The sequence below is a fragment of the Mixophyes fleayi genome, chromosome 1, assembly GCF_038048845.1.
Source record: "Mixophyes fleayi isolate aMixFle1 chromosome 1, aMixFle1.hap1, whole genome shotgun sequence".
NCBI lineage: Eukaryota > Metazoa > Chordata > Amphibia > Anura > Limnodynastidae > Mixophyes > Mixophyes fleayi.
The window spans coordinates 446608955-446622020 of NC_134402.1; the positions used below are offsets into that span (position 1 = coordinate 446608955).

Genomic DNA, 13066 nt, shown 5'->3' on the forward strand with positions numbered 1-13066 from the left:
AAATTATGTATAAACATTCTAGTTATTCTAGGAATATTATTGAGCTCATTACACAGACTTGTAGACAACCTCCCTCTGTAGGTAGCATCCATAAAGTTACCTGACGTTAGCCATAAGAGCTCCCTATTTACCAGTGAGGTGACTGAACTACGGAGAGGACTGAGGAGCATATTTATAGGGATAAATTAGAAAACAACCACAACTCGTACTCAATCGGGAAGACTTGTGTTTGCAAGAAGAATATTTACTTCCAAAAACAATTGTATATACAATAAAATAGACTAAAAACTTGACAAAACAATATAAAAACATGACTACCTTCCAATAAATGTGTCACAGCTATATATTAATTTATTAAACTTTATTCTGTCATAGGATGTTTCAGCCAAGTCAACAAAACTTAGAATGTGAATTATCTTGTTTTCCAGAGGCCTAAAACTTGATTTATCTTCGTCTTAGAAAGCAATGTCAGATAAGTCTAATAATACAATGATGAGTGGGTATTTGCACAATTTACATTTATCAAAATGAATAAAAGAATCCTGTATACACATTATCTTTGTACAAAGTCTTTATATAAAAAAGATAAAAGTACAGTGTAAATATTTATATATAAAATAAATTGGGTAATGTATGAAAGACATGGCAAGATGACGTACAGGAATGTTGTAGGTTTACGCCAAGCGAGGCCTTTAGTATCTCGGGTAGAGATCCCGACAGATCTCGCCATCGCCCCTCTTCTTGTCGAGCCACTTCCCACAAGGGAAAATGGTGGTCACACCCGTTGCGGAATTGGTGACTTCCACCCTTTCCAGCAGCCACCCCGCGTTCATGCCGCTATTGTCATGTTCCACCCGAACCTTCTTCATCTCGCCCAAGTCTAAGGTCTCGATGTAAAAGCGGTTGGCTTTGCCACGCTCAAAGAGGTTCCTCATCTTCTGTTTCAGAGCGTGCTTGCCGGAGTCCCCGTTAGATCCATACATGGTCAGGAAGACACTGGCATCCGTTCCCGACCCCTTCTCGAAACCAGTCACCACGATGACTTCGTATTTAACCGGGACCAGGCTGCGGGCGCGGCTGGCGAAACTCTCTATGGTTTTGGCACACTCGAAGACTTTGTAATCATCTCTCTTGTTACGCAGGATGATCTTGGCATTGCAGTGGAAAACATATCTGGGAAATAAAATGAGAATGAAATCTGAAATATCTGTGTTTCTCTCTATTGTGCTTCACACACACAAAGCGTCTGATGATACATTTAGCAAGTATACGTGAGCTATGAATTTTCTTTTTATTGCTTAGCATTGATAACCGTTAATGTTTAATTGCAATCATTCTCTTCACTGTGTTGGGCAAAAACTTTATTAGCTATTAGAAGGCAGTAACATTTATATATATTGTAAGTAACTCTTGAAGGTTGCATCCCCCAGCGATCGGAATACTCCTGTCTCCTTTTAATAGCATTTACACATATAAACGTTTTGGTTTGAGACCATGGCTTATACCTTACTGGTGTCGCACGGAATGGACTGATCAATAACTAAGCTGAGTTTGGAGGAAATAAGGATATTAATAGTGAGCTTTCTTGTGCATGTCAGTTAGTATCCATCCATATTTAACCAGCACAGGGAGTTCTACAATAAATATTTATTAATTGTTTGTTTTTAAGTCATTGCTGCATGTTGACACTAAAAGCTCTGCAATTGCCGTCTACTTGATGACACGAACAGACTCATCAATCTCAGCTCCCCTCCTCTTTTCCGACCTCACCTCCCCATCGCTGCTGAAATGTAGGCATTTGTGCACGGGTGGGAGCGACAACCTGACCCTGTGCAAATTACTGTGGCTCATATGTGGATCATGGTATGAAGCCTTATTGCCTATCTATTGGCGTCTTCTTTGGGCTTCCTACTGGCTGATAAATTTAGCACTAGTACTGTAGCAGTTAATGCCTCCACCACTCACTTCCTTGCAGCCTCCATCTCTTGCATCCCGATTGGAGAACATCTCCGACAGCGCACACTGCCATATTGGACGTGATGGCAAATCCACATCATTTGAAAAGTGAGAGTATAGCATAACTCCCAACATTTAGAGGAGAAAATTGGCCACGCCCATTCCACCCAAACGCGGCCCACAAATGGACCAATTACAGTAAAACTCCACCCATGTCAAGCAGCGGCCTTTTTGCGATCCGCAAATCAGAATGACCCTCCAAAATTGGGACCATTGGGAGGTATGTATGTGCCGCTTAGTGGCCCTTGAGAGACCTCTCCTTCCATGTCTGGGATCATTTTGGCGAGAGGAGGTAGTGGGGCAAATGCAAAATAAGATTTTTTTTTTAAAAAAAAAGAATCTCCCAGCCACCCTAAAACTAGGAGGGGAGAGGAGGAGAGTGGGTACTCCTAGCGCCCCAGTCTCTCCAGCTGGCATCCGAGAGTGGAAAGACTCGCACTGGCCTCCTGCAATGGGAACATTATGTAAAATAATATAATAAATAACAGCCCTATGAGACCCTTGTCCCAGAAGACCCCCATGTAGCATCATAAGTGGCAAATGTTGATTTGTAGGGATTGGCTGCATTCTCATGCGGATTTGGTCAGTATGCCAAAATGGCTGCCTCCAATGAAAAGACATTATTGTGCCTTTTAAAACAAACACAAAATTGTTATGGTTCCATTTGTTGTTTTGCTATAAAGCTCATCCTCAGTGTGATGTGCAGTACCGTCTAATAACCAGCAGGTGTCCTAACTGTTATTAATAAGTATGAAAAAGGTTAGTGACCGGCTCCAGAGTATCCAATACCAGTCTTACACTCCATAAAATAAAATGTTTGCAGATCTGAGCAGGATTTAGCAGCCAGAGGCATGTTGCTTATTTTAAACCGTAATGAGAGCCATTATCCGGGTGTTAAAAAAACGTTCTTTTTATTTTTAATCCGAGACGTTGGTGCTTCGAAAAAGATGCGCCCAGTATTACTTTTATTTATTATTTATTTATAAGGCGCCATAGAGGGTCCGCAGCACCGAACAATGGAGGTAGGAAATAAACAACCACAAATGACACAATGAACAATCAGTAACGAGGATGTTCAGAGGAGGATGTGGATATAAGATACATTATGAAGCACACCTGTGCCCAGCATGGGCACTATGATTAGGACCAGAGACGCTGTAGGCGGAGACTAAGAGACCAGGTAGAAGGTTCCCGACATAGGTGGACGGGACAGAGCAGGCAGGAAAACGCGCGAGGAAAGAGGGCATTGCCCATGAGATCTAGAGGGGAGGGGTGAACACAGAGAGGGTAACAATGAGTGGGTAAATAGGTGTGAGTACGGGGACTCGATAGGAAGATTAGATGGGGGAAATGCCACTTACTGGTTCCCGAGTTCAGTCTCTGTAATGGTAATCTCCTTCACGTGCCAGTATGAATCCGGCTTGGGTGAAAATTTCCTTCCATCCTTCGGACAATGCCCAACGCATATGGCAGCGATATCACCAACATTCTTGGAGGAAAACTTGAATACATCAGTTGCATTCCTGACAAAAAAACAGATCTGTTACACCAGAGCCCAACCTCTTCAAAGAAATGCAAACTATTTATTTTTTCCATCTGTCCCAATTCAAAATGTTCCTAATATACAGTGGATGCGTCAAAGTAAAAATTATATGCACCAAGAGAATCAAAAGTGGTTTGCATTAGTAAAATGGGTGCCCAAATCCACCTGGACATTTATAAAGAGTGTAGTGTTCCCTACAGCAACCGGAAGATCTGATTGGCAGCTGATGTTGGGAGAATGTTTTAGCTCGGAATGTTGGAGATTTCCTGGCCCACAGTGTGAGGTGTCCCATATATGTAAGACCTCCATGTCTGCTGCAGACATTCACATGCTTTGTACAAGTATGGAGGAAAATCACTTATCGCTGCTGACACACAAGGTTTTGTTTTATTTGCTGATCTAAAATGCGAGACAGACTTTCTCAAAATTATTGCATTGTGAAAAGAGCAACTTTTAATGATGTATACAGAGCTGTCCTGACATTCATGGAAATGTAATACAAGTACAACTCAACCGCCTCCATGGTATATACTGGTAGCCAACAGGTTGCCCCTGGGCCACATGCAGAAAGTTGGCTGCTGAAAGGCCTGCTGGGTACTTTGCCTCAGGTGGTACTATCTGCATTGGGTATTTTCCCCAGTGCCAGGGGGAGGCTGTCAGAGGGTTGTTTATCACGGATCATCCGCCTCCCAGAGTTTAGCTCCCACCCGCCTCATGGAATTTTAGTGGTGCCTCAATTTCTACATGAACGCATCACACTGCAATATATTAATGCAGCTCGCTATAACAGAACTGCACTTCTCAAGCTTCCAGTCGCAACAACAATCATTAAAGGGAGTTGTGCTGACCGGCATCACGTGACACCGTCTAATTGCAGCGAGATTAACTATCCCCGCTACTTATCCCCACTTCTCCTGTAAGACGAAGAATAGGTTTTTTTTAGTAGCAACAGAGTGTGACGTTCCCTCCCTTGCACAGTAAGACTTTCCTCTAGTTTTCAATCCTTCAAGCGGTCACTGAAAACCCAGCTCTTCAGACAAGCTTATGATATTCCTCAACCACCATCTTAATCTCCCTAGATTACCCTATTGCCATCCTCTACACTGCTAACACAAGACAACAACCCTCTGACCAACATTGCAACACACACAGCCCACTCAATACTTTTACCTTTGTATTCTAGCTGGTCCATTGTGCAATATGATGTAGCACATGCCCTTGTGATTCAAACTCCCATTGTCCTATAGATTGTAAGCTTGCGAGCAGGGTTCTCTTACCTCTCTGTCTGTGTGTGTATTACCCAGTATTGTCTTATTAATGTTTGTTCTCAATTGTAAAGCACTAAGGAATTTGCTGGCGCTATAAAAATAAATGTTGATGATGATGATGAGTAGCGGACACAAGGTGGAATTGAGGACACTGAGTGAGAGGTGAGACCGGGGGGGGGGGGGGGGGGGGGTGGACAGAGGAAGATTGGGGGGGAAAGAGCAGAGATCGGTGGGGAGATGGCCGAGGACTGGAAAAGGGGGTGATGTTTGGGGGTGCAGGTGAGTCCATTTTAAATACTGCGAATTGCCACCTAGTAACTGTAAAGGTTCAATATAAATATCAGAGCGATGGTGCAGATATTGTCTATACGACACATGGAAGTCTCAAGACTCACTGCGCAAATCTCCTCTTCTTGGACGTGTTTTCCAGCAGCATCTCCTTAGAGCGTCCTTTCTTCCCCTCAAACACAATCCAGATATTATCTTTAGTTTCAGCGTCTTCACGATCACTTGTTACTGTCACAACCTCGTACGCTGCAGAGGACACAAAGACAATAACACAACAAGCACAAGAAGAGTGTGTACAACTACCACTGGACATTATGGGGCTGCTTCATCTTCCAATGCATCCTGCATGCAAGTTGCGTTAATAAAACCAGCACATAACTTAAGCGTACGTGCGCCCAAACCAAATCCAAGCAGATCTCAAGATACGTTTCCACTTGAACCTAGGTATAAGAACGCTCTGGCTCCACGTTACCGGCCGTATGTGGACAGAACACACTGCAGGATACACACAATGCTTATGTGCAACATAAACTCCCATCAGAACGCATGAAAAAAATATTCTACAAAAAAATGAACTTCTAATACTATAATCATTAATAAAAATATGTGTTTTCAATTTTTTTTGTTCATAAATGAGGATGTTCTTAATGTGTAATGTACATACAATGAGTTTTTATAGTTTCTCTTAATTGCAAAAGAATGTTCTGTGTCTACGCATATATGTAGTTTGTAATGTAAAGTCTATGCCGTGTCAGTCATCACTATCAGTCGGCACTTACGCTTAAGAGAAACGTAGACCTTGAAACGTTCTTACTGTACATTGCCTACACTAGTCCGCCCGTTCCCTCCTCCGTTCCACCCTTCAAACCGTAGGTAGCCTTAAATGTCAGTTGTGTCCGGACATGAATTACATGCAGTTGCATTCATTAGCGTTAAGCCCTTTTTCTGGCGCATGCGCAGTCACGCAGGTTATGCCTCCCTAATGGACCTCCATCCGAAAGTGAATCAGGTCCTATAAATATATCAAAACTTGTGTATTACTGGGCTGCATAATACACATGAAATGACTGATGTGTTTATAAATCTGTCCAGCATGCTACCTGTCCTATCCCTTTGCTGACAGTAACCACATTTTATAAACTGCTTAGTGGAATGAAACTTCTAAATCCTGTGTCACTCTGGGACAGTAGAGCAGCCTACATCCAAGCGACAGTCTTGCCGTACTCCAGATAGCTATAACACTCTGGTCATTGTCTGGGAGTATCACCAAGGTCACATTCTGGCCATTGTCTGGGTGTACTTATTGTCAGTGTCCTTTATAGGATGCAAGAAAAACAATGATTGCAATTTTATTTTAACGTAAATAATGAAAGTCACGTTTAAATAATGAGCAAGTTCACACCTATAAATTTATATGTTTTTGGTTTCGGAAACTAGAAGTTACAATTTCTGACTCCTCGTCCTTAATCTGAGTATACCAAATAGGATTCGGATTAGGTTCTTCTGTCTATGTAAAGTGATTGATCACATATGAAGCAGCAGCAGTAATATTGCATCCGTGAACTGTTCTATGGGAATTGTTGAATGTACTGCAGATAACTGACCCAATGCTGATCATTAGATATGAGGGACTGCCCGGCAGAACGTGTGCCGAGTGATTCTGGGCCACTTACACGTGCGTTCCTTCAGGTCCAGGATGTCGTTGTTGGCACAGGCGAGCTCTCGTATGATCTGCTTATCGTCCGCATTCTTAGCCAGCCAGCGGTCGCACTGGAAGCGAAACGTCTTGTTCATCGTTTCATCTTTCACCTCCACGAATTCCAGGTGCCAGCCAGGACCGATACCTAGAACAGGAGTAATATTCTTAGGTGTTATCTACACTCATCTAAATATACTACTCCCTTATGTCTTCCAGACACATTGAGCCATACATAGACCCGCATGCAATTTCCAAATAAAACGCAGGTGTAAATTGCATGTGAAAACAGTGTTTGTATCAAAAGCCTTATCATATTGGTACGAAGTACACAAATTGTACACAATATAATCCTCTAACAAAGTACGGACAGTGTTATGCATAACAGTGAAAGTCGTATTTAGCATTTAAAATTCCATTAAATACAAATATCCACTTTCTTTTAAATTCAAATGCTAATCTTCTTGCAGCAATCAGAATGCAAATAGCAATAGGTAATTGCAGAGATTTAATATAATCTAGCAGCCACAATAATGTTTTGGATTAAATAAGTGCGAGGGGTAAAGACACATTCAGACAATCAATCATGACAGGTGCGTCTGCATTCAGGACTACACCGGTCACATTTACTTGTACAAGCCCTTACTGTATTTGGTCTATGCTTGCCCCATGAATTCCCCTCCGTCTCTAAAAGCTTAAGGAGTCGAATATGCAAAATGGGACAAACTACATAATCTATAAAGGGAAATTATTCTTTTTTATGGTATAGGATAGAGACATTTCTTCGATAGACAATTCGTTTATTTACACCAAGCAGGGAGCTATTATGGTGTCAACATTCAGAATGTTGACACCATAATGTTGACAGGCAGAATGTCGACACAATGAATCGGTCAACATTCAATGCCGGAATGGTTGTATAGTTGACCATCACAATGTCGACATAAAGCATTAGATTTAAACCGGCAATACCTTCAACAATAGTGTAAAAAAACAAACAAGAAAACAAAAGTATATATATATATATATATATATATATATATATATATATATATATATATATATAAATTTAACAAAGCAAACATGGCCCCAATTCTGAATAAACATGTTCATTGTCGACATTCCGACTACGTCCCCTTTGGAGGTTCCTTCTGTTATACGCTTTAGAAATGTCTCCGTTTTCCAATCAACTCTAGAAATATATTAGTTGTCTACTAAAAAACCCTCATCATAGAAATTAATTATGTCTAATAAACCCAGGTTTAGAAATATTTCAGCTGTCCATAGAGCCTACAAACCAAAACGATCTGTAAGGTCCATGAATCTCAAAAAGTCTCTCAACAGTCTTCAGATTACGAATCTCACAGATATCCATGAAACCAGGGAATATAAATTTCTGGAACAGATCTTGCCTCTGCACTTGAGAAGAGCGAAATTCCCAGACCTTTACCATAGAATATTCACAGAATTCTGTGTTTACGATGTTTCAATAGTGGAATTTAATGGAATTTAATCTTGGTCACCAACCACACAGTAGACTCAGTTGATCATCATGGTGCTGCTTCTATTTAGAAACTATAAATGTTACACATACAGTGGGGACTGGTGAAGCAAAAGTGTCTCGTGTATTGTAGGGATGGAACTTCCCACCTCCGAAATTGTCCGTTCTATTGGCAGCAACTGTGCTGTCCATCGAGACTACAACGCCACCTTTCTCTGGTAGACCCCTACGTTTTCCTATTGGTTCAGACTGTTAGAACTTACATAAAACCTCCCATCGACTATCTACATGGAAGTGTGTAGATAAATCCCTCCGGAAAAGTAATAAAAATATTCTGTTATTACATTACGCTTTTCCATTATTATGACTGTAGAAAAATATCTGCATCCCACCATAGCTCATTACCTTCTAGTCCGCAATTAGCTCTTGGGACTGTCAATGGCGCCCAAAAATTGCACGCAGCAGCGTAATATTGCCATATGGCGATCTGTATAACCATTAAAAAGACCAGATAGACAGATCCCAGCTGCCAATACTTGTGAGACCTAAACCCCAAATGACAAAATTGTGCAATTTATTAAAAAGACGATGCCTAACAAATTAATTTTATGCATCTATTTCTTGGTGAAAAGCAGATGGCTTTAGGGAATTGTAATGACAGCAGAGTTGGGTCTTTTTCTAAACATGAAGAGAGCTGTAATATGCTCTGTTTTCTCAGCCTGGGCTACAATTAGTATCTCTCTGACAGACGGCGATTATTAAGATACAGCTGAAATGATCTAATTCGTGAGTTTTGATAACCCACCACTTCCTGCGTCCTTTCAATCAGTGTAACCCCTTCTTCCTACAGCAGATTGCTGAACGTTTAATCAACACAGCAGTTGAACGGAAAGACTTTGAGAGTTAACCATGACCAGCTGGCAGAATGATGTCTGCATATTGTCCTGAGGACTCTGGAAGAAGATTTCAATGGGTATTTTGTTTGGTATTTTGAACCATTGTTGCAATAAAATCTGACTTTCCATTGGACAAGACTGGCGACCTATGACATCCTTCTGTGACATGTTCAAACACAGAGCAGAGGTTTTCCTTAACTTTACACAACTTCTTGGGGGCTCCCCCATAGATGCTTAGAATACAGGATTTGGTTGCTACTGTTTTTTGGTAGCTGACCACCAAAGGGGGAGTGGCCCCACAGTGTTGGAGGCGTGACTATCTCACGTTGGGGTGTGGCTGCACCTCTTTGGGGGCATGTCTAGCGCTAGATTGCCCCCTACAGATAAAATCCTGCACTGCCACATGCACCACTGACAGGTGCACACGTCACCTGCTCACTGACGCTCTGTACAGTCCCTGTTGCTGGATATATAAGGCGCTTTGCATTTAGTCATCCTTTATCCACCGGTACCTTTACTGATCAGTTATTTTGATTTTCCCTATTGTCATGTTACAGTATAGAGACTGTATGGTTCCTCTACATATATATGTGGCCTTAATGAGAAAATAAGGGCCTCCCACTCTGCCTGTGACGTTGCCCACAAGTGATCTCTATACATCACTGCTGATGGGTCATTGCACTGTGGCTCAGTGGTTACATAAAACCTAGCCTCACAGCACTGGGGTCATGAGTTCAATTCCCAACCATGTCCCTTATCTGTGAGGAGTTTGTATGTTCTCCCTGTGTTTGCGTAGGTTTCCTCTGGGTGCTCCGGTATCCTCCCACACTCTAAAAACATACTAGTAGGTTAATTGGCTGCTAACAAATTGACCCTAGTCTCTCTCTCTCTGTCTATGTGTGTGTTAGGGAATTTAGACTGTAAGCTCCAATGGGGCAGGGACTGATGTGAGTGAGTTCTCTGTACAGCGCTGCGGAATCAGTGGCGCTATATAAATAAATGATGATGATGATATATCCCAATCATGAATATTGAGGAGTGCCGGGTTTATGTTGGAGATCTTTACAGCAAGTATCCCGATGGCCTAACAAAACTCTTAGCGCCTCAGAGTTAGGAGCAAAGCAAAAAAAGGTGCAAATTTGCCCCTGGGCAAACCATATTGCCAGATATGCTAATACATTGATTTATTAAAATGTTTGCATGCAGGGAAAATACCGTCTGTTGGCGGGCTGGGCCGCTCCGTCTGACCCCTGTTCGGCCCCCCCCGTGAATGCACGTTTTCTTTAATATTTACCACAAAACACGCGATGCGGCCGCCTCAGCGCACAGGCGGACGCATCACATGACAGCCAATGACGCGCCCGCATCTCCTGTCATGTGATGCGGCTGCCTGTGCGCCCCCCGGGCTGAGATTCGCCAGCCCGCGCCTGTATGTAGCCCACAAATACGGGACAGCTTTTTTGTTTAAAGGCAATTTAACGTTCAGCTAGGGCACATCCCCTTACAACTGAAAATGTGTTTGCCAATTTTAAACTCGACCCCCTTCCCGGTCCCCAGCCCAGTCTCTGCAATGCAACCTGGTTTCAAGGTGCAAATTTGTTTTTTTTTGTTTTGCTCCCAAAACTAAGTGAGGCCTTAATCTCTGAGCATTTCCTGGGGTTTCTCGTCTGATGTCTGATGTCTAATATATATATATATATATATATATATATATATATATATATATATATATATATACACATATATACATAATATCTATAAGTTGCCAGGCAGGTGGTACAACATGAAACTGAGAGGGGAGAATCACATTTTCTATGTGTTTTCCCGACAGGCCCTTTGCAGTGACACCGCCTCAGGATATAACTTCACACAATTGTAATAGTCTTTTTTTTTTTTGACAAATCAGCAGTCATCTGGGCTCAGTCAGTAAAGCAGAAGAAGTTAAGTAGTGGATATTGCCTGGGCTAGGTTCCGGTGAATGGCCAGCTGTCTGCTAATAGAGCCTGGCACGTAGCATAGTCTGTCAGATGAAACGGAGGCAATTACTTGCATGAAGAGACCCTCTCTCTGGGAAGGCAGAGAATTGAATGAAACATAGATCAGGTCTCCGCAAAGCAGGTCTGACAAGCTTCACTAATTAGGAGAGGAAAACGGAGGAAGAGCAGGGGGCGCCTTTGTTCTTAAAAAGATTGCCCCGTCGCACAGAATGAGTTCAGCATTGGATGCAGGAGGCTGGTTGTATGGTTATAAAAAAGGCCAATCGCTAGACGTGTGTCCTTCACGTTATCCGTTTCTCCATCTCTCCAATTTCCACCTTTAAATTTTACACCTAAAGAATAAAGTCCAAAGAACAATCCGATAGTCCAGCTACAATCTCCAATATCAAAGCTGTTATTGGCCTCTTTTATACAGCAGATTTCACCACTGACTTGAATACTCTGCATGTTCCTTCACTTGTGTGTTTTGATCAGAGCACCTATTGCATTCATTCTCTAAATCTGGGTACACATGGACAAACAGGAGATGCTGGAGGGGGTGGGGGCAGAGTGAGATACTGAAGGGGGGGGGGGGGGGGACAGAGTGAGATGCTAAAGGGGGGGGGACAGAGAGAGATACTGAAGGGGGGGGCAGAGTGAGATGCTGAAGGGGGACACAGAGTGAGATGCTGAAGGGGGGACAGAGTGAGATGCTGAAGGGGGACACAGAGTGAGATGCTGAAGGGGGGACAGAGTGAGATGCTGAAGGGGGGGACATAGTGAGATGCTGAAGGGGGGACAGAGTGAGATGCTGAAGGGGGGACAGAGTGAGATGCTGAAGGGGGGACAGAGTGAGATGCTGAAGGGGGGGCAGAGTGAGATACTTAAGGGGGGGCAGAGAGATGCTGAAGGGGGGACAAAGAGATGCTGAAGGGGGGACAGAGTGAGATGCTGAAGGGGGGCAGAGAGAGATGCTGAAGGGGGGACAGAGAGAGATGCTGAAGGGGGGGACAGAGAGAGATGCTGAAGGGGGGGACAGTGAGATGCTGAAGGGGGGAGACAGAGTGAGATGCTGAAGGGGGGGACAGAGAGAAATGCTGAGGGGGGGGACAGAGAGAGATGCTGAAGGGGGGGACAGAGAGAGATGCTGAAGGGGAGGACAGAGAGAGATGCTGAAGAGGGGACAGTAAGATGCTGAAGGGGGGGGACAGAGGGAGATGCTGAAGGGGGGGGGCAGTGTGAGATGCTGAAGGGGGGACAGAGTGAGATGCTGAAGGGGGGACAGAGTGTGAGCTGATGAAGAGGGGGACAGAGTGTGAGCTGATGGAGAGTGAAGTGGGGGACAGAGTGTGAGCTAATGGAGAGTGAAGAGGGGGACAGAGTGTGAGCTGATGAAAAGGGGGACACAGTGTGAGATGGTGAAGGGGGACACAGAGTGATATGATGAAGGGGCCTAAATACATCTTATGTTATTTTGACCCAACTACTTAAAAAACGGGACTACATCATAATTATTTTGGCTTAGGGGTGCTTTGGAAAAAGTATGGTAATGCTAAGGGTGCCTCAAACTGAGAAAGTTTGGGAACCACTGCCTTAGAGTGTTTCAGCTCAACCAAACCCTGTGTGTCTATGTGTAATCAAGTGTGTGGGTCTAGGATCGCTTGTAGCCAATTCAAACACCTAAACATTACCAGCCGCACTATGATGTCTGGCGCCTGTTAAACGGGGGAGATTACGGTATCAAACGCGCTGTCTATATGAAACATAATTCACGCATCCAATTTGTTGTTACAAGATTATCTCCTGCCTGCAAAATTCAATTTGCAATCTTCACAAATGTTTAGATTAGCACAAAGAGAGGCAAAGCAGCAAGATAACCATT

General features: G+C 43.2%; 1 protein-coding gene across 1 annotated transcript in view; it reads right to left on the minus strand.

Annotated features, from left to right (window-relative positions):
* Positions 1-355: 355 nt before the first annotated feature.
* The window catches only part of LOXHD1 (lipoxygenase homology PLAT domains 1), a 167171-nt gene continuing 154460 nt past the window's right edge, over positions 356-13066 (minus strand). Inside the window, 4 exon segments of the mRNA XM_075186070.1 lie at positions 356-1173; positions 3378-3539; positions 5223-5361; positions 6789-6959. Coding sequence (XP_075042171.1) covers positions 693-1173; positions 3378-3539; positions 5223-5361; positions 6789-6959 — 953 coding nt within the window. The 3' untranslated portion in view covers positions 356-692.